This window comes from Stegodyphus dumicola, chromosome 12 (assembly GCF_044657685.1).
Source record: "Stegodyphus dumicola isolate Sdum_Otavi_A_Nest chromosome 12, ASM4465768v1".
Classification (NCBI taxonomy): Eukaryota; Metazoa; Arthropoda; class Arachnida; order Araneae; family Eresidae; genus Stegodyphus; species Stegodyphus dumicola.
Genome location: NC_140779.1, coordinates 1,406,869 through 1,428,684, shown reverse-complemented (window position 1 = coordinate 1,428,684; position 21,816 = coordinate 1,406,869). Strand labels below are relative to the sequence as shown.

Genomic DNA, 21,816 nt, shown 5'->3' with positions numbered 1-21,816 from the left:
TTCCACGTACTTTCGTACTGTAACTGGATAGCACGTCCGACGCGTATTCGGAGATACAGAATTCGAACCCCGGGGAAGGTCCTACTCATTTTACACGCTCCAGCATTGATATAATCTAATGACTAACTGACACTCGAACTAAAAAGGTGGTGGACCGTAATTCGTCACCACCAGGATTTGGCGATTGGGTCTCTTAATTCCCAGTTTCCCTTTAAAATGGGGAGTATAAAGCTATTTTCTCCTCTTTTCTGCGTGCATTCGTGGTATATCTGGATAGCACGTCCGACGCGCAATCGACAGGTCTAGGGTTCGAATCCCGGCGAGGGCACTGCATATTTTTTACGTTTGTACACCGATATATCTTAATTATTGCCCATAATTTTAATTTCAGTTAACAGTATTTTCTTATTTTATTGCTATGTCAGCTCTGGTGGTACGGCTAGTAAAATTAATGTTTCCTTATCATTGTATAAAAACATGAATGACTATCATAAAACATCTAAAGACATATATCATTTTATTTTTTATTAAATTACAAATTTATTACACACTTTCATACAAAGTTAGGTAAAAAAAAAGTTTACAATTGGGTGCCTCTTTTTTTTTTTTTTAATTCTTTTTTGACGCCAAGATCGGCGCCATGAAGGCACAATTTCTACACAAAACCAAAATAAGAAGTCAAAGAATTGCATAAACTCGGTGTCCATGTACACATCGATCTATTTTTCACTTTAAAAAAAACATTAGAGAATCGCACAATCTCGGCATTGTGCACTGCCTTTGTCAATATACACATCGATCTGTTTTCACTTAAAATAATCAAAAAGCTAAAACCAAGTTAAAACTGTCATGGTAACCAGAAATGGGCTTTCATCTCCAAACTTTAACCAAATTTGTCGCCAATCGAAGGGGGACCCAATTCTAAACTAGAGCTCAAAGTTATTACATTAGTTCTGGCCATGCAAAGACCTGAGCCGTTTTCTGAGCAAAAAGAATAATCGCGATAATAATAATCTAATAATCATAATCGTAATGCAATTAATTGTTATTTTATAAACACGCAAAACACTTATTTAAATACGAGGAATTGGTAGTTTCAACTCATATCTTAACTTTATTGTAAATATTGTAAGGCACGATATCGTTTGATTGATGCACATTTGAAATGTCAGTAAAGTACTGGATTCAGCGCACATTTGTCCTTTCCTAGAAACATTTTTCTACAGAGCAAGTTGACTGTAATTATAAAGCATAGAATTTTTCTCGAAACCGATTTCCAGTCCTTTCTAGATGCAAAAGAATGGGGAGATTGCTAAAGTACGACTCCCTCGTTCTCCTTAGTTCATGAAATTTCTTCAGCAGTTTTGTTATCTTTCTTAAATAGTAATTACTTTTCAATTTAAACTTTTTCCTGTGTTTTTTTTTTTTTTTTTTTTTTTGAATGGAATGAAATACATTTTGAATTGACTATGATTTTATTGATTTTTAAATGTTTCAGATTTATTATTTTTATATTTTTATTCACATATTTATTTATTTAAAGTGAAAGAAAAATGTTTAGTATATCCGAATCTGTATTCTATATAGACTCCGAGGTAGTAAATTAATATTGTATAATGTTTTTCTTTTTAATTGATTTTATGTATAAAAGTGTATAATAATAGGAATGCAAACAAACTTGATTAGTTTCATACTTTATACATAAGCCATGTTCGTGCAGGAATCTCATATTTCTAACACATATTCATCATGGCTCCAAATCCACAATGTTTCTGTTCTCGATGCCAAAGAAGCTATTTTCTCACTCTGAGTAGAAGGCATCTCTGACGTTCTTTAAATATTATTAACGTTATCTAAATAGCTTATAAAAATTATTTTTTGACACTTTTATAGCCAATTAAGTATAGGCTTTCTTAATTCAGCGGCGATTATTCCATATTTTAAAACATCAGCAAAGAATATTACTCTGAAAATAAGACTGGAAAATAATTTATATATATGTACACGAAATAAACTACACTGCTTCGTCCTTTGCCAAAAGTTGCCATGAGTTGAAATGAAAAGTACGTTACAGGATTTTGAGGTCATATTTAGTCATATCATGTTAGGCAACTTATTGAAGTTATCCCTTCTAACGTTTCATCATTTAAACAATAACACTTTTAAGCATTTTAAAAAAAATATTTACATTTTGAATATATTGAATGACATTCAACTACTTCCAAAATTTAAAATATCACAAATATAAGGATTTTAAAAATTCTATTCCGCTTCAAATATTAGTATCCGCTTCAAGTTTGTACTTCGTTTCAAGTATTTTCGCGGGCTCATATTTGAAGAACTGGTTTAAGTAATTTTGACTTTAATCTATTTGATATCCATACCTGCATCCTCGACTTCAGTGAACCAGAATACTCGTAATTATGCAAATTTTACATCTCCAAATGTATTATCAAGATATTAAAATGTTTCAACTCATTTAAAGAATCGTTGATATGTTTTGAGCAAATGGAAATTCGTTTCGCTGCTGAATGTGTATGCTTCAGAAAGTTTTTATTTGGCAATCACGTGTAAGTAGTATACAAAAGGAAATACACTTATGTATTACAAGACTCAGTTTCTAGATTATTTCCATCCATTTGGAATGTAGAGGACATTTATTTATCAGTGTATTTTGTTTTTTCCATTTGAAAGCCAAAAATATGAGAATATTCTTAAATGTTAAGAAGATAAATAAAAAACTGCTATCTGTTCACTGTAAAATTTTCACAAATTCGTGCGAAACACCTCATTGCTTTCACGAAGATAATCTGTAAATAACATAAAAGCGTATACAGCCTACCGTCAAACTGGATGCATAAAGACTGGAAAATTAATATCGTATACATTCCATCTGCAATATATAAGAAAATGAATCTTGTAATATCCATGTTGACCACAGCGGCCAGGAAGCTCAAGTTAGTGTTCCTATTTCCATCAGTTTATATGGCGCATTTTTCCAGACTAAAATGGACCAGGCTCTGAAGACAAGCCGTTAATATGCGTTGCCCATAAGCATCAGAAATACGTTCAAGCTATGGTAACACCAAGCACAATTCCGAGGATGACCCCTATGGTAACCACAGCCAGTATGATCCATAATACAATCAGATGTCCTTTACAGCATACTTGGTCCACGCTATAAGCATCATCCGCTTTTGAACCAGCATATGCCGAAGCAGGTGGTGTTCGCATTTTGTAAGGATCTCTCACTGGTAAAGGTTCTGCTCCTGCAGGAATAACGAAGGGCCTGGGTCGCATTAATGGTGGCATCAAATAAGGATTGCCTATCATCTGGAGAGAACCATGGAATGATTTCTTTTCAAGTAGCGGAGGTGGAGGTGCCGGATATTGGATTGGTGGTCCAAATGGTGGGGGATGACCATAATAAGGGAGCCGTACATCGAAAAGTGATCCATGACGGCGTAGTGTACCTCCATTGCTTAGACCTACTGAGTGTTGATGGTGAAAAAGTGGTACGCCATGACCATGGACTGGACAAGGTTCACCATCCCATGTTGCCAATGCCAAAGCCGGAACGCTTCTTGTGGACCTAAAGTAAAATCATAATTAATAGAAAGTACTCAAAGTAAGGGCGAACATATTTCATTCAGTTTTAAAATGTTAATATAGAAAATGTTAGCAAGACTTTCAGCAAAGAAATCAGAAGTTAATATTTACAATCTTCCATTTTCTTGTTACTTTTCTTATTTTTTACACTCAAATGAAGAACAAATGTAAAAAGTTATAACGTATGGTAACAATTTTTGGAAATGTCATCTTCAAGACGAAAGTGGAAGGTTTGTACAATAGTTCTAACCGATTATTCTCGCATTAAATTATTTTTATCTTTCTAATTATGATAATTAAAAGTGATCAGACTTTTAATAAGTCAATCCAAAACAATCATGTTTGGACGAGCAAAAAACCTTACAATGAAATCTCCCTAAAACGACTACTCATCGCTGTAGTTCATCATCGTATGTCTGTCTTTTGTGTAGGTGGTCTCATTAGAGAACAATGACAATCGATAGTCAGTACTCATATTCAGTTATGCTTTCAGATATACTGGCCACTATTAAACGAGTTAACGTTCAACTATTAAATGTATTTTGTTTTAAGTTATATAGCTTTATAAATAAAATATTTTATTGTCAAAGTACGTTTTGGGTAAAGTTATGGCTTCTTCCCTAGTTTTTTCTTTGATAACATTTTCGTAAAGTGATTCATTTAAAATTCCACGAACTACTTAATTTCTCAGCCCATTTTGATTCCAAGTATGAAACACAGTTAGACTGTAGGGATTTATATTTATTTTAACTAACATTTTTAATTTTAAGTTCAGACTTTTCTATAAGCCTTCATTCCCCTAATTGTCAGTGCCAGAATAGTTAAATGTTGTAGCCCGCCAGAACGGATGCAAATTTTTCATTGTTGAAGGAAATAGTTAAAAGCCGAGTTTCGGTGCGAGAAAGAGAGAGTTAAGGCTCTAGCTGCCATAGGTATGTTTGCTTACTGCTGGTTCAAGTGGCTTAATTGCATTGCCTTACTGCCACTAGCTTAGAAGGGGGTTGAAGTTCGGGATCTCGCTGAGCCCTGTAGCTTAATTTAGCACTTGTTAAACATTTCAACTTTTAATTTTCAATTATTCGACTTACCACCTAAGTAGAGGCGAAGTTTGTTAGCGTCGAGTTGACGCATTGTAAATTTTAAAGAGTTAATAAAGGGTTTGAACCCTTCTTCTGTGTAATTTCCTGCTACTCCAATATACAGAAAGAAGATAAAGCACCTGGACTCTACAAGACAATAGAAAAAAATAGAAACCCCAAAATCTTTTCATAATATATTCTTTTGCTGACTCGCAAATTCCCCAAAATATATATCTGTAATCTAGAGTTATTTGATAAATAATATATTTTTGACTTTAAATTTATAACTATAAGCACACAAAGTGGCACTAACAAAATTCATTTCAACGCTTTTCGAAATTCAAAGTTATTTACGAAATGTGGGATGATTTCAACTATATATCCTAAACCGAGACACCATCTAAAATCTGGGACCGTCTCGGATTGTTCGGGATGTTTGCCTAGTTTATTTTAATATGCTCGGAGATGAATGAGAGTAAATTAATAAAACTGAATTAGATTGAGACGTTTCCGGAATAAAAAAGTTTCTTAGGTTTATGTACGTAAGCTACCTCATGTAATTAAGATACAATAACACGCCGAACAAATATTATTTTAGAACTCAAACAACAAAAATCAGAGTTATATTTTTCAAATTTTCACAGGACTAGTTTCGATGGTTTTACCGAACCACCATCCTCAGCTGCAAAAGCGCAAGTGAACGAGATAGGATATAATGATTAGATAAGATAAGAAAGCTTGGACAGAAAATAAGCTAGTGGCGCCATCTGTTGATGAAACCAGAACTAAAGCATAATTTCTTTAAAGGCTAAAAGTAAAGATGGATTGGAATTAGGGTCGTTAACTAGAACGGAAAGATTTTTTTGAATGTGAAATGCCTCTACAAAATCCAGTTCACCAATGGAAGATGTTTTTTGAATAATTTTGGCAGCAGAAAAATTGAAAGTGTGATTTTCGGACCAACAATGTTGGGCAACAGAAGACTTCTGTGTTTCCTTCTTTTCTAACATATGCCTTATGTTCCTTGACACGAAATTTTAAGGCTCTCTTAGTTTGGCCAATGTTAATTAAACCACACTGGCAAGGAATCCTATAAATACCCCAGGAATTCATATGTGGAATGGGGTCCTTGAGTTTGGAAATCGGAATTTTATTGATGGGAGAATAAACGACCCGAAAGTTAAATTTCTGCAAAATATGTGCAACTTTATAGCTAATTGATGGAAAGAGGTCCTGTGAAAATCTGAAAAATATAACCCTGATTTTTGTTGTTTGACTTCTAAATTAATGCCTAATGTAAACTAATTTGGATGTCTTGTACAGACATTAGGTTATTTAGAAGCCAGATAGATGAAAAATGAGCAATGTCTTCTCCGGGAATCGAACCACGGACCTCTGGATACGCGCTTAGCGTGCAGACCACTACAACACGAAGGCATGCTAAGTAGGCGGGAGAAATACCTTATATTACCCCCTTTTAAAGGGCGACTGGAGTTTTAGGGAACCAGTCGCCAAATCCTGGGTGTGGAGAATCATCATCCACCACGCTTTTAGTTCGGGCGCCACTGTAAAGACATTAGATATTTTTTGGAAGTAGGCAAGATGAAAAATGAGCAACGCCTTCGCCGGTAATCGAACCGAATGTCCGATAATGAATCGAATGTCTTCTCTGGGAATCGAACCACGGACCTCTAGAATACGCGCCCAGGGTGCAGACCGCCACACCGCGAGGGCATGCCAAAAAGGTGGGAGAAATACCTTATAGGCTCACCGATGAATTGTCTGCTAGTATCATTCGACTGCTTATCCATATATCGCAGAGAAGTGCCATTTATTTAATAAACTTTCTTGGATATTTATTCAAACGTATACTTTGAAACTTTCCAAACATAATGTCTTTACTTTCATACAACACAATGTAGCTTTTCTCTGGATGTTGCAAACATCTGATAATTATATTTTATTTCATCTGTTTATGAATTTAAAAATTCAAAATCTACTTTAGAACTGGCACCAACATTTGACATCTCTTACGGTTACAGAATTGATAACTTATTAACAAACATTTATCAAAAATTCATGAAAGGACCTATTTACAAAATAAATCCAGACAGGCGATGATTTAATTGAAGGTGGAAAATTAGCTTATTTTCTTTTGATTAATTTATAAACAAATTTAAATTTTCAGTTTTTTATAAATAATTTAAAATATTGGTGATAGAATTAATAACATTCGGTTATTTGAACTACCCAGACACTGGAGGGCTCAAAAAACGTTATTGCATTAAAAATAAATTGTTGTGAACTATAAAACTATAAATATAACTTAATAAATGCCCTTTTTGAAAAAAATCCTTTTTCCTGGAGTCCAAAAATTGTGATACAGCTTTTGTGACATCGTCGCGTTTCGAAACTCCTGTTTCCGTATGTATGTGTATGTGTGATTATGGCAAAGCCTCGAGGGCTATCTGTCTAAGGGGAGGGATGCCTTCGTGGAGGACTTTCTAAGGGAAACTGGCTCGTATACACGTTACACATGGGAAAAACCACGAAAACGCCCATGCAGCCAGCCCGTTCGCGGGATTCGAACCTCGGACCGAACTACCAATTTTCAACGACACCGCTCGGCCGCTGATGGGCTCTTGTTTCCGTATGTGAAATGGTGTTTCCACATTCATGGCGAAAAATGTATAATTGTGAGATGGGGCGATGTCCGGAGAATAAGGTGGCTTAGCCATCCCTGTCCCTTCATCACATCTTTGGCCGCTTTTGCCCTATGAGGTCTGGCATTATCCATGGAGGAAGAGAACTCGTCTGTTGACCAGTGCTGGCTGCTTCTGGTGCAGTGCAGCTGAAATTCTTCGCAGCTTTGACCAGTAGACTTCAGATATTATGGTTTTTCCGCTTTCTAAATATTCTCTAGTGGAATATGCCGCAGCTGTTCCACCAAACACACGGCATTACCTTCTTTTAATGCATATCTGGTTTAGCGGCCAATGTGACCGAACCAGAAATCAACTAATGATGTTTCCTTTCCTGGTTATCATACATGATCCAGTTTTCGTCACGTGTAGAGATTTGGTCCAGGGACGAGGGTTTATTATGGGCTCGACACCAAAGACAAGCAAATGTCCAACTGTTGAAGCTCGTTTTCCTCTGACAGGACATGAACAACCCACTTATTTAATTTCTACGTCATCCCAAGATTATGAAAATGTGACTGAATGGTTTCATCAGATACTCCAAGCCTGTGTGCAAGCACCTGGCAGGTCTGACGAGGATTCTGCTTGATTTCCACTTTTGAGCAGCCCATTCACTTATTGATGTCTCTCTAAGTACGGAGCATATTCCTTTAAAGGGATCTGCAGCTTCATATTCTAATTTGTGGTCGTGAAGAAATAGGCACAAAATCTCCTTTTCCAACGACATATTCTTTTAAAATGGCGTTTCCTACAAAGCCAATAGCGAAATGTGCGAGCCGCTTAATAACTCTCCACAGAATAAGGTTTGAAGGGAGTGTAAACATATGATGTCATCATAATCAATTTAATCATACTAACGCACTAAAAGAACTGTTCTAAAAAAATGCACGAACGTTCTTGGTCAACTGGTATTTTTTGTTAATTTCACCATCATAAAGATTTAAATGCAGAATTATAATTATCTAATCGAACATTAACCCAATACTAAGAAATAAAGTGTATTCTCGGAGATAGCTGTTATTTTTTAACAGCACTTCATTTACAATTTTTGAAATCAAATCAAAATGCTCAATCACCTGAGAGTTCCCCCACTTCTGAAAGGAGCACCTGGAGCTGGATACGACTCAGCGGCCGAGAACTGAGACTGGCCATCTCTATGATAGCGAGCACCTCTGCTGTTTGGTCGTCTGTGTGGAGGTCCACGCACCATGGGCACTTCTTCTCTTTCATCTGAAGAAGTTGTCGTGACTGATGGACTTGGAGGCGGCCGAGGTGGATGGTGGTGGTGATGATGATGGTGATGACCACTCCTCTGTCCACTACTGTGCAAAGTCATATCCCGATGACGCCAGGCGAGGGGTGTCCGATGATCAGTCATGTAAGAACGCATCAGGAGTGAAAGCACTTACGACTTGCTGGAACAAAATGTAAGAAAGTGTAAATGAAGCATAAGTGCCATATTTCACAACAGGATTATAATAGTTTAGTTACTTAATGTACTAATTTTGTTTCAATGGATTCATTCGATCAACCATTAAAGCAGTGGTATTTTGTTAGAACTCCCCCCCCGAAAAGTTTCCATTTACTGAGTTGCTTTTAATAACTTCGAATATTTTGTTATATTTGTGAGTCTTACGCCCAAAACTGAACTGGTAAATTATGTAGAATAGTTGGTTACTTAAATACGGCAAAGTACGCGAGAGCTGTTTGCCTCAGATGTACTTCGGGGAGGACTTTTTAAGGAAAGCTGGCTGGTATTCAAGTCGCACATGTGGAAAAATATGTGGTGTTGGTGTATTTAATTATGGCAAAGCACACTAGGGCTATCTGCCTAAGGGGAGGGATGCCTTCCTGGAGGACTTTCTAAGGGAAATTGGCTTGTATACACGTTACACACGGGGAAAACCACGAAAACACCCACGCAGCCAGCCCTTTCGTGGGATTCGAACCTCGGACCGAACTACCAATGTTCAGCGACTTTACCGCTCGGCCGCTGGTGGGCTGAAGAAATATGAAAACCAGCCTTGCAGTCAGCTCATTCGCCTGGATTGGAACCCGGGGCGAACTACCAATATTCAGCAAATTTTAACCGCTTGGCTGCTACTGGGAGGGGTCTAGGACTTTTCGCCGTCGCCATTTCACCGTGGCCGTTTCGCCATTGGGACATTTCGCCGTCAATACGTTTCACCGTCAAGAAATTTTTTTTTACATGATTGTATTATATCTTGCTGCATTATACACATATTAAATTTATTTAGTTTAATAATTATGTTTACTTTTTGTATACTTAATAAAGGTTGCTTGTAATATATATAGTTGTTTACAAGTATGAGATATAAAGCAATTATACATAGTTAATTAGAAAATTCTGTCAGTATGAAAGAGAACTGGGCTAAACCTCTGGTATAACAGAAGTTATATTATCGATTTTAAAATTATGGGGGTGCAATAATTACATTATTCGTCAAAATTTTTCGAAATTTTAATTGCCTAGTTCATAGAAATCGCATGCAAAAAGAGGAAATTGACATTTTTGTGAAATCTGAATTCAGAAAAAACTTACTTTGAAATCTTGTCAGCACATTTCTCTTTTAAAATTAATACGAGTATATAAGGTACCGAGCATAATTGGGGGAGTATATAAGGGATTTTCCTCGCCTTCCTAGTGTATCTTCGTGGTGTAGTGGTCTGCACACTGGGCGCGTATTCCAGAGGTCCGTGTTTCGATTCCCGGTGAAGGCGATTGCTCATGTTTTATCTCTCCGGCTTTTCCAATTAACCTAATGCCTCTACACAGAAATTCTGCAGCTGGTTCTTAGGCCTCGTGCGTGCATTCGCGTTTTGGATCTTTATCACCAAACCAAATTTGATTGTAATGAAAATGTTGATATTACTTGTAGATAAATTGCCATATAATAAAGCATATTCTAAAATGGGCGACTGAGTTTAGGGTGATAAAATTAGAATGTGAAATTTGCAGCATCAAAATTGAGTATTCTGGACTGGCGTAGCAGCACTGGAGACGCCCAAACGGTCGGATCTATTCAGGCGTAGATGACGGAGGGAGAAGGTTATTCTCCTCATTCATGCATGCAAGAACTTGCACAATGGCTACTGTGAATAAGTGTGGACGAAAGCCATGATTAATAAGAATCGAAGGACGTTTGCCGAGAATGGCTTCAACGGGTTGCCGGTATTAATCGAACAGATAGCATTTTGTGACAATGATGGTTTCCAGTCTCATTCATCTTTAATGATGCCGGCTGTTCAACTTCAATGTATTATCCAAGTTTCAGTACGACTGAAGCATAAGGAAGGGATACTCGTTGCAAGTTTAATATGTTATTAGATTTAATTAAGAAGATAAAACAAAAATAAAATTAAAAGGCTTCAGATTTTAAATTACGTCCATAGGGGCGTTTTTTTAAAGTTTTGTGTGTTACCTTTATTTATTAAATATCATGTTCTTTGCACTTAAACCATAAAATTCAGTTCAGTAGCAATGTCGCAAAATGATTTTAAAATGAGCCTATCTTTAGAATTTCCGATACACAGTTCCGCGCGCTGGAGATAAAAAGGTCCCCCCCCCCGTAGAGTGTCGCCATGGCTCGCTTTTAAATCGTTGAGTTTATTAATCAAAAATTCGTTAAAATTTTACAAAGTATGAAATCGATTATAAAACAAATTCCAAATTTCATATTTGGCCTTCCACATCCCATATTCGTAGGAGGATTACGTCATTCAAAATTCGATGGCTCTATGTATCGCTGTTTTATCACAATGCGAGAAATAGACATACACTTACGCAGATTTTTCATTATTGAATTTCTTCAGATATAATGCAAGACTTAACACTTGGTGGCAACAGTTTGAAAAGTGATTCGCCGTTTATAGTGATTCAACGCAAAATTGCAAAACGAAAATAATAGTCCTTCAGGGACAAAGCCCCTTTGGGCTAAAAAGTCCCTCAACGTTTGCTAAAGATTTTGGTTTCTTATCTATGCAAATAAATATGCATATGAAAATATGCACACATTTATTTGTACGTGTCATTAAAACACCTTAACCACTAGTGACAAAATAAAGTACGCATGTAAATAAGGGATGCATGGGTCTATTTCTTCCAACAATTTGATTTTTCATATCCCTATACTACCTTTATATATGTAGAAAGTACAGCTTTAAAAATACCTATCGGAAAAATGAATTAGTAAGAATAGTTTCAAAAAGTAATGCTTATTGTGAGTAAAAAAAAAAGTTTAATCTCTCGTACTGCAAGCTGGTTTCTCAAAATTTATATTTCTACTATATATTGTTGTAACTTTGTGATTTTCTAGGAAATATGGTTTTATTTCCTGCAGTCTCATCAGCCCTTTTCTCACCGGTCATTACTTTGACTACAAGTTTTTCTATGTACATTATTAAGTATTTTAACAAAAACATTTACCAAAATGTTCTTCACTTAAATAAAGGTTTCTACACCTGTTTTCATTCAACCTTATTTAACATAAAGAAAGGAAGACAGATATATTACTGTTAAAATCTGTTTGGAAAGATTATAAATATTTTGAATATGAGTTTTAATATACTCAACGCGGGGAAAGCTATGGTTTTATTTATTTACTTGCAGAGACATTAGGTATTTTTTGGAAGCAGGCAAGATGAAAAATATGCAACGCCTTCGCCGGGAATCGAACCGCGGACTTCGCCGGGAACTCAATTACACGTTGAGCTTGAAGATAACTACACCATGAAGGATCTCTAAGAAGGCGGGAGAAATACCTTATATACTCCCCCTTTTAAAGGGCGACTGGGGTTTCTAAGGGATCCAATCGCCAAATCCTAGGTGAAGAGAATCGTCATCCAACACCCTTTTTAGTTCAAGCGCCACTGTAGAGACATTAAGTATTTTTGGAAGCAGGCAAGATGGACAATTAGCAACGCCTTCGCCGGGAATCGAATCGCAGACCTTTGAATTACGCGCTGAGCGTGCAGACCACTACACCATGAAGGCTCGCTAAGAAGGCGGGAGAAATACCTTATAAAGTAAATATCACTGAAGCACACATCCCCAGCAGAAGCAGGCCAAATAATGTTAGAATAAGAAATAATTTCTAGCTCGTGTACATCAGGTGAAAGCTATTTTTTAAGAAATAACTTCGTATCCAAAATAACTTGAAAAATTAGGAAAATGTGCTTGTTAACACCACACTTTTGTATTACTTCGATAAAAATAAAAACTACGTGAAAGTACTCAGATAATTTTTTCAGCATCTTGAATTAAATCACAACAGTACACTGAAAATTAAATGTTAAATTACTGATTCATCCCCACTAAAGAAAAACAATTAGCTGCGCTTTTAACCATAAATCTGATCGCAGACTGAATTCGTAAGCATGAAAAACTACAGAATAACAAAGACGTGAACACGGCATAGCTAGAGCATTTCCCTCTTCCCGCGGAGGCCCGTTTGTTTGCCTCCCCTTTCATTGCAAATCAAATTTATAAAGTGATAGAATGACATATCGGGAAATAAATAGATGCTCTGTATGAAGTTTTGAAAGAAAATTTTACTTCGAGCATTTTAAACAGCTATTTCCTCCGTTTTTCTTTTAGAAAAATGGTCGATGACATTCCAGAACTTTGTTTCATTATTCCAGCTGCCCTTCTTTAGAGCGTACATTACATATTTAAAGAATGATACTCATTTGTAGGTCTTATCGGATTTGTATGAAAAAAAAAACTCCTCTCATAACAAGTAATATTTACAGTGATAGTGAGGAAAATACGAAGTAAAATGACAATGTTTGGAATTTCGTTTAGGAGACTGCAAAAGTTCAAAGCGACTGTTCTTTTCCCTTCTGATTTTGTCTTCCGAAGTAGTTACAGAAATAAAACTCTGAAGTGTTTCTTTCGCAGTGAGGTAATGTCATTAAGATCATAATTTAATCGTTATTCGCATTTCCATTCAAAAGTTTTTATGGAATAGGGAAGACTATTGAAGTTGCTTGGATAGTTTAAAAAGAATTTCTTTCCTTAATTAAGTTCCCAAAATTCGGTATTTCATATTTCGTGATTCTTCACCTCACCAGTGACCGAATGAATAAGATGGCTGAATGCTGGTAGTTCGACTTGGAGTGAAATCCCAAACAACAGGCTGATTGCCTTATGTATTTATATTATGTGTAACGTGGTATTCACACAGTAGGTGATCTGAATAGAAGCCAGTGCTCCTTTCGTAACGTTTCAGCCAGTTTAAATTTATTTAAACCTTGTGGAGAGAAGTTTAGTCCTCCACGAAGACATCCCGCTTCTTAGCAGACAACCGTAGTGCACTTTGTTATAATCCGTTAATACGAGGTGGGCCAAATAAGACCTACTAATGTTAAACACAGATAACTCTTGTAATAATCATTTATTTTGATTAATTTTTTGTACATGAAATATATTTTATGGAAATTATGTATGAAATATGACATCAGATAAATGTCCACCATTTTTCTCGATACAGAGATTGGCTCTTTTTAACGCGTTTTCGAATTAGACTCCCGTAATGTTTCTGGTTGAAGGTTTAGTATTTCCTCTCGAATATTCTGCTTCGGCTGTCTAATCGTTCGTTTTATTAACATATACTTCATCTTTTAAGTATTCCCATAGAGAAAAGGATTCTGCTCCGCCATTGGCTGCAAAAAGTTTTCAATCATTGTTCCGGAAATCGTTTCCGGAACCAAACAATACACTTGAATTAAAATATTGCCGATATTTACGCTGCGTCATAACAAATGATCTTGACAAAAATAGAAAAACTCGATAATTTTAACGCGTTGTTTTGTACTGTATGGTTACACAATAAATTTCCAAGAATTCAATTCTAAACTACAAAAAGAAAAAAAAAATAATTATATCAAAAAATAAAAAAAGTTATTTGTGTTTAACATTGGTAGGTCTTACTTGGCCCCATTCTGATCCTTATACTATACTGTTTCACAGGAAAACAGTCGCCTGCTAAAATTGTGCAGACAGTCCCCCTCTGACTACCCATGGCATGAACAAGGACTAAATCGTGAGAGTGTCAGTTAAGCTGTCATCTTTATATCTCTGGTGAAAATTAATTTTAGGATCATGAAAAATAAAATTCATAAAACTTTGCTCCATGAGCGACTTGTAAATGGTTTCTTTTTAGTTTGTGGAGATGCTGTGTTGCAGTAGATGCTTCCAAATAGCTTGTTACTTTCAAAATCGTAAAAAACAACCTTATATTTAGCGTAGGTATAATGAAACACGCAATCGATTTCGAGGGCAGCTAAAGGTCCCTCCTCATCAGGAGAAAGAAATACATAGAAAGAAGAAAATAGGAATCACAGAAACACGTGGTGCTTATCAGCACTGCACGTGGTTATAACTAGATTCACCCTTCGATTCTAAAAGATTGCGTTTCTGTCTTGGATTCTTGGGGAATTTATAGTATATCATGTCAGTGTGGTTTAAGATATATTGGCCAAACAAAAAGAGCGTTGAAGTTTCGTATCAAGGAACATGAATCTTAAGTCAAAAAAGGGCAAATTAACAAGTCTTCAATAGCGTATCATAGCTGGACTTTTAACCATAATTTTGATTTTGGGTCTGCAAAAATCATCCAAAAGGCTTCTTCCATAGGCGAATTGGATTTTCTTGAGGCTTTTCACATTCACAAAGATTTAGAAAGTTTAGTTAATGATTTGAAGTCCAATCCAGTCCTTCCTAATGCCTTTAAAATTCTACTGTCTTAATTCAATTATTTTTGCCGATAGATGGCGTTACCTCCTCGCACTTGGTACTACCAGAGGGTATAAAAATCCGTTCAGTGGTTGCTTTCCATTATTTGAAGTTCAGATTTTGAGCGTAATGTGCATTTGCCCCTCGCTCCCTATTTTAACTTCGCTAATATTTCTTTATGCTTGATCAGACAGCCTGGCTCAGTAAAAGTAGGCGGCCAGTGCAACTCTGATTAAAAATCTAGTTATAACCACGTGCAGTGCTGATAAGCACCACGTGTTTCTGTGATTCCTATTTTCTTCTTTCTATGTATTTCTTTCTCCTGATGAGGAGGGTCCTTTAGCTGCCCTCGAAATCGATTGAGTGTTTCATTATACCTACGCTAAATATAAGGTTGTTTTTTACGATTTTGATTGTCACATTAGCGTGTTTCTCTTCTAGTCTAGCTTGTTACTTACTTACTGCACACAACGGCTACCTCCTGAAGGGAAGGGACGCTTTCATGCAGAACTTTTTAAGGAAAAGAGGTTCGTGTTTACGTTACACTTGAGAAAGACAACTCTCCCCGGAACTCGAATCTCGGTCAAATTATTCTTGTTTAGCAGTCTTTTAGGTCGTTTCCTGATAGAATAATGCGGTAAAGTAACGGAAATTAATCGTAAAGCATCTCAGGTTTCATTAGTTTTGAATAATATTAAGGCAAGATTCAACATCAGATTGACGTTAGCCTTTAAAGCAAAGTTATGCATTTCGTAAAACACAAGGGCAACGTTCCTTTTGTTCAAGAATTTTCTATCCCATCTTAATACTTTGAAACTCGTTATTTTCAGTTTAATTGTTTACATAAATTATTCTTTTAATACATGTATTAGAAGAAGATAACGAAATAAAGTTTGACGACATTCCAAATAGTTTACGTTGTGCTCAGATATTCACGCTAATGAAATAATGTTGAATGTTAGTTTATAAGGTGAGTGAGTGAGCGCCACCAAGGAAGACCACTGACCTGGCCTTAGCCTCACAGTGTGTTATCTTCCTGTCAGAAAGCATCTACTCTCTGCTCCATCCTGCTTCTGGAACGCAGCCGAATAGACGGCTAAGAGCCTCATAAAGTCTACATGTAAGCTTGGATACTGTTGTTCGGGGAAAGAGTATTCTGTTAGGAACTACTTAACCTAAAAATGATTAAATTATGTTGTTCTTATCTTCCGGTTAAGGTTTTCATGCCTTTAGTAAATCTGCATGCAATATTTGTAGGATTATCGACAATTTAAAAGTTGTTTAAGTCCGGCTAAGCTTAATTAATATTTACCATGTCGGCCATGTTTGTTTATATTTGAAACTTGGCAAAATAGTAGGTTTGTTGCCAATCTAGAGAAACACTAATCGTTACACTTAATCTACTTACTCTTTGCTTAAATTTAAGCAAAGAAGCAATCAAAAGACTGTTAAGAATCGCTGTTAGAATAGACAGAATTTTGTGTTAGATAAAGTAAAGAAAGGAGGACTCTGCCTCAAAAATTAACTGTCGTGGATTTTCTGGACTTGCTAAATGTCTACATGCGGATCTTATAAGGTACACAATCTTATAAGGTATTTTCTTCCTTTTTACTTCTTTGTACGAAGTAAAAAGGAAGTATTGTAATCGCGAAAAGTTTCAGGCAGCGCCAAACGTATATAAATATATTTATATATATATCCACTCTATTACCTGGCTCAGTGATCTCAGTTTCTTTACTCTTATATGTTTGTAAATTGTACATTTTTTGCTTTAAAAATGATTGAATTAATTTGTTCTTATCTTCCAGTTAAGGTTTTTATGCCTTTAGTAAATCTGTATGGAATATTTTTAGAATCATCAACAATTTTAAAGTTGTTTAAGTGCCGCTAAGCCTTTTTTTTTTTCTATGGCGGCCGTTGATTGTTTACAATCGAAACAGGAGACTAGTGGATTTGTTGCCAATCTAGAGAAACTTAGCTTCGCAACAACAAAGATAACGCCTTCATTTATTATTGCCAATTAAATCATGCTTAATCCTTTCTGGAATTTTTTCGAGGAAATAAGTGTTTAAGATTTACTTCGTAATTTTTAATCCAGATATTTTGAGTTTTTATGCATTTTTGCCTGTCGCGAAGTGAGAACTGAATTAATTGAATGAGAAATACTCAATCGTCTGTGAAAAACTATTTCTTTTCTTTTCTTTTTCTTTTTTTTTTTTTTTTTTTTTTTTTTTTTGCTTAATTTCTTTTATACATCGTTCTAGCTTTATTATAGTATTTGAATAGAACACGTGGTAACGATTAGATAATTCTTTAAATGATATAAATTTTGTGCATTCGGAGTTATAATATAATATGAAAGAAATATAATACTGTTAAGTGAAGCGCCAGAGTGTCGCTATGGTAAACAAATAGAGTGAATTTTAAAGAATGCATTTATTCTATTGTGGTTTATGCGCTGTCGGCGAGGTAGATTTAATTCAATCCAATAAGTTTAAACGAAATGCAAGAAAAAATGCGTATAATTTAATATTCTGTACAAGGAAGGCATGTGGTGTACACATCAGATTTTTTCCGCTTGCGTTCGTGGTGTAATTGGAAGCATAGTGGACTCGCATTTGAGGCGTCCAAGGTTCGAGTCCCGGCGAAGGCATTGCACATTTTTCACGTCTCTTGCTTAAAAAACCTAATGACTCTACAATTTGAAAATTTATTTGTTTAAAGCTTTCTATTGGCATAGAGGTCATCAGGAACTAGAGAGTGAAAAAGATTTTACGGTACAAATGAACTTATTCTCTGCGATTAAAACTGGAGCTTACATGGACGATTTATACTTTCTTGCTATCTTATTTCAAGTTTTTTACATTAATATATGTGCTGAAGCATTAAAAGGAAAGAGTGATTTTACATCCAAATGTATCAGCTTTACAGTAGTGTATAAGGTATTTCTCTCACTTCCCTAGCGTGCCTTCGTGGTGTAATGGTAGCACGCTGGGCCGGTATTCCAGAGGTCCGTGGTTCGATTCCCGGGGAAGGCGGTTGCGTATTTTTCATCTTTTTTACTTAAAAAAAAAAAAAAAAAAAAAAAAAAAAAAACTTAATGACTCTTCAAGTGTATTGAAGAGTGCGATACTTTTCATCATTACTTTCAAACCAAGAATTTAACATGAAGTAGATTTACTCGACGATATTGCATTTCCCGTTTCGAGGCATCGAATGAGATAATCAATAGAGAAGAAATTATAAACCGGAATTAGGGAAAAGAATTAGTAACAATGCTATTTTCTTATTCTGGGACATCAAAACACGCTACTTCCTACGGCTCATTCATTATCAAGTGATCATATCGTTGGAACGAGATAAGATGTATAGCTTCTGCTGCTTGGAAAACATTGTGGCAATTTCTCCGTCTAATTAAGCTTATTTACCGCTTTCAGAATTCGTTGCACGCTAAAGCCACTAACTGAGATCTTTCTGCTCTGTTTCCCAGAGGAAATAGATGCAACATAACGATACTGCAAAAGTGTCTCTTTTTCCCTAAAATAAATTATCTACGTTATATTTTTTTACTCAAATGCATTTAAAAATTTCATGGCATTGTATATAAATATGAGTCAGTGTTTTTTATATGATATGAATCTTCAATTTGAGAAGTGAATTAGAAAATTATCTATGAAATGCTTTGCTTTAGAAAGGCATTAATACTGAGAAAAAAAAATCCTCATTTAAAAATTTCATTTATTTCTATCTTAAAAATGAATTGCAAATGAAACTTTCTAAATTTAATTCTATGAAATTCTAAATTTATTTCTAATTTCTAAATTTATTTCTATGAATTTTTCTATTTCTCACATTTTTTACACTTTATACAATGAGAAATTCCAAATAAATCAAATTGAGGAAAGTTTCTACGTGAAGTTATATTCTACCAAATGGAAAAATGGGGCAAAAAGTTATGGGTTTTTTAATTTAACCTTTGTAATAACGAATTCATAAATATCATTATACTGAAATTTTCTATTATTTTAATTAAGAAATCACATCTGAAGTTTTCTAATATATTAATGAATAAATCTTGTTCTTCTGAAGATCGTTCTTTACTTAATTCTTTACTATGAGCCTAATATTTTTAATTTATTGTTTAATAATGACTTACCTTGACTAAGTCATACTGTTGAAATTTAATGATAAAACTTGATTCGAAGTAAGCAGTTGATGGAAGGTGTTTTCTTTCGTAGGTCGAGGCAAACAATTTTCTGCTTGACAACTTCTGTTAAGCGGTAAAAGGAACTTTTTTCTTTAGGAACTCTACAATATTCCTAAAGAAAAAATCTGATGTGTACACCACATGACTTCCTTGTACGGATTATAAATTATACGCTTTTTTCTTGCATTTCATTTAAACTTATTAAACTGAATTAAATCTGCTTCGTCGAAAGCGCATAAACCACAACAGAATAAATGCACTCTTTAAAATTCACTATATTTGTTTACCATTATGATACTCTGGCGCTACGTTGCCTTAACAGAGTTACATTTCATTTAATTTATAACTCTTTATATCTATTTACCTAGTAACTTATTTCCTGGCATCAACTTTAAAGGGTTTTTTTCCCAAGTATGTTAAAATTTATTTGCTTGGCTTAAAGATAAAAGATGCATGACAGCCAGTATCGTCGCACAGAGGCGTGAATTAAGTAATGAAAGTTCATTGACTAATTGATATAAACATTCTTATCTTTGAATTCAATAGTTTGCGAGTGAAAGTCGCGAAGGCTAAACTTGAGGCGCACGTGACAAATTTATAACTCAGAATGCACAAAATTTATATCATCTGCAGAATTATCTAATCTTTGCTACATGTTCTGTTCAAATATTATAATAAATCTAAAACGATACGTAAAAGAAATCAAACAAACAAACAAACAAAAAAGAAACAGTTTTTCACAGACGTTTCAGTATTTTTCAGTCAATTAATTCACTCCTCAGTTCGCTACAAGGCTAAAATACACACACACACACACACACACAAAAAAAAAAAAAAAAAAAAAAACCCTCAAAATATCTATATTAAAAATTACGAAGTAAATCTTAAACCCTTATTCCCTCGAATAAATTCCAGTATGGATTAAGCAGGATTTAATTCGCAATAATAAAAGAAGGCGTTATCTTTGTTGTTGCGAAGCTAAGTTTCTCTAGATTAGCAACAAATCCACTAGTCTGCTGTTTCAAATGTAAACAATCAATGGCCGCCATAAAAAAAAATGCTTAGCCGGACAACTTTTAAATTGTCGATAATTCTACAAATATTGCATGAAGATTTACTAAAGGCATAAAAACCTTAACCGGAAGATAAGAACAACATAATTCAATCATTTTTAAAGCGAAACATGCACAATTTACAAACATATAAGAGTAAAGAAACTGAGATCACTGAGCTGGGTAACAGAGTGGATATATAACATTTGGCACGGCCGACTGGAAACAAAATACGAGGTGCACATCTACATGTTATAGTAGTCCTATACAAAATTTCAACATTCTGAGGCTACTCGTTTTTGAGTTATGGGAGGTACGTACGTACGTACGCACAGACGCCACGAAAACTCTTCAGAATTCATTTTAAATCAGTGTAATAATTTTTTTGGGACGAAAAGTCCTTTATTCTATCTTTACGTACGGACATCATGCAAAACATCGGTAAATTGCATTCGATAGCGGTGAAAATGGATATTTTCGTTGAAATATGATGTCTGAAACTTCTCGCGATCACAATACTTCCTTTTTACTTTGTAGAAGGCGTAAAAAAAAGTAGGCGTAAAGTAAAAAGGCGTAAAAGTGAAAAATTGTTTAACATGATTCTTTTTATGAATAGAAAAGCAAATTAGAATTAAATCTCAGCGGAATCCATTATAAAGGCATGTACTTGATTTACTTTTGAAGAGCGATAATTAAGTGACTAATAACATATTTTTTTTCAAAGAACTTATTTTTTTTTTAGGTATATTCAAAGGGATAGTTGTGGCTCACTCTGTAGACTGAAGTTTTCGTCTTACTTCTCCCAGATTTTAAGTTTTTAGTAATGCAAAACTTAGTCAAAAGGAGATAATTCACACTGGGAAAGTGAACCGAGGTAAGTTTTATTGTTTTCACCTAATCGCATGTATCTCTATGTTAGAGGGAAAGACACATATTTTATACTTTATATACAGGGCGTATCAGTACAACGGTGACAACATTTCAGGAGATAGAGTACCCCTAGACGATGGGAAATCCCATAGCAATATATGGTTGGGAACGTTTTCCTAACGCGGTGGTGATGACATAAAACGCAAAAAAAGAAAGGACAGAAACAGTGAGACAAAACGTGTTTTATTATGTTTAGTACAGCAGAAATCAACAAATAAGAACAAAAACAAACAACGAACGTTATTAAAGAAGGTGTTTGAAATTACGACCCCGGACCGTGATGTAGGCGTCACTTCTGGGGCGCATGGAAGATCACATGGAAGATGTATGAACGCATGGTTCCTGCATCACGGTCGCCATTTCGAACACCTTCTTTGATGACTTTTTATGTTGTGTTTTTCTTGTTTTTGCTGTATTTCGGATAATAAACATGTCTTCTCACCCCGTTCGTATCCTTTCTTTATTTTTGTGTCGTCAGTAT

The 21,816-nt window shown here is 35.1% G+C and overlaps 1 protein-coding gene across 2 annotated transcripts in view; it reads right to left on the bottom strand.

Annotated features, from left to right (window-relative positions):
• Positions 1-500: 500 nt before the first annotated feature.
• The window catches only part of LOC118183866 (uncharacterized), an 82,557-nt gene continuing 61,241 nt past the window's right edge, over positions 501-21,816 (bottom strand). The window contains exons 1-3 of one of the 2 annotated variants that reach the window (XM_035353474.2): positions 9,954-10,309; positions 8,467-8,805; positions 501-3,592 (exon numbers count right to left, since the gene is read on the bottom strand). In XM_035353474.2, coding sequence (XP_035209365.1) covers positions 3,070-3,592; positions 8,467-8,780 — 837 coding nt within the window. In that variant the 5' untranslated portion in view covers positions 8,781-8,805; positions 9,954-10,309 and the 3' untranslated portion in view covers positions 501-3,069. Of the gene's footprint in view, positions 3,593-8,466; positions 8,806-9,953; positions 10,310-21,816 lie in introns of those variants that run through there. The other variant, XM_035353473.2, reaches the window with a different exon arrangement.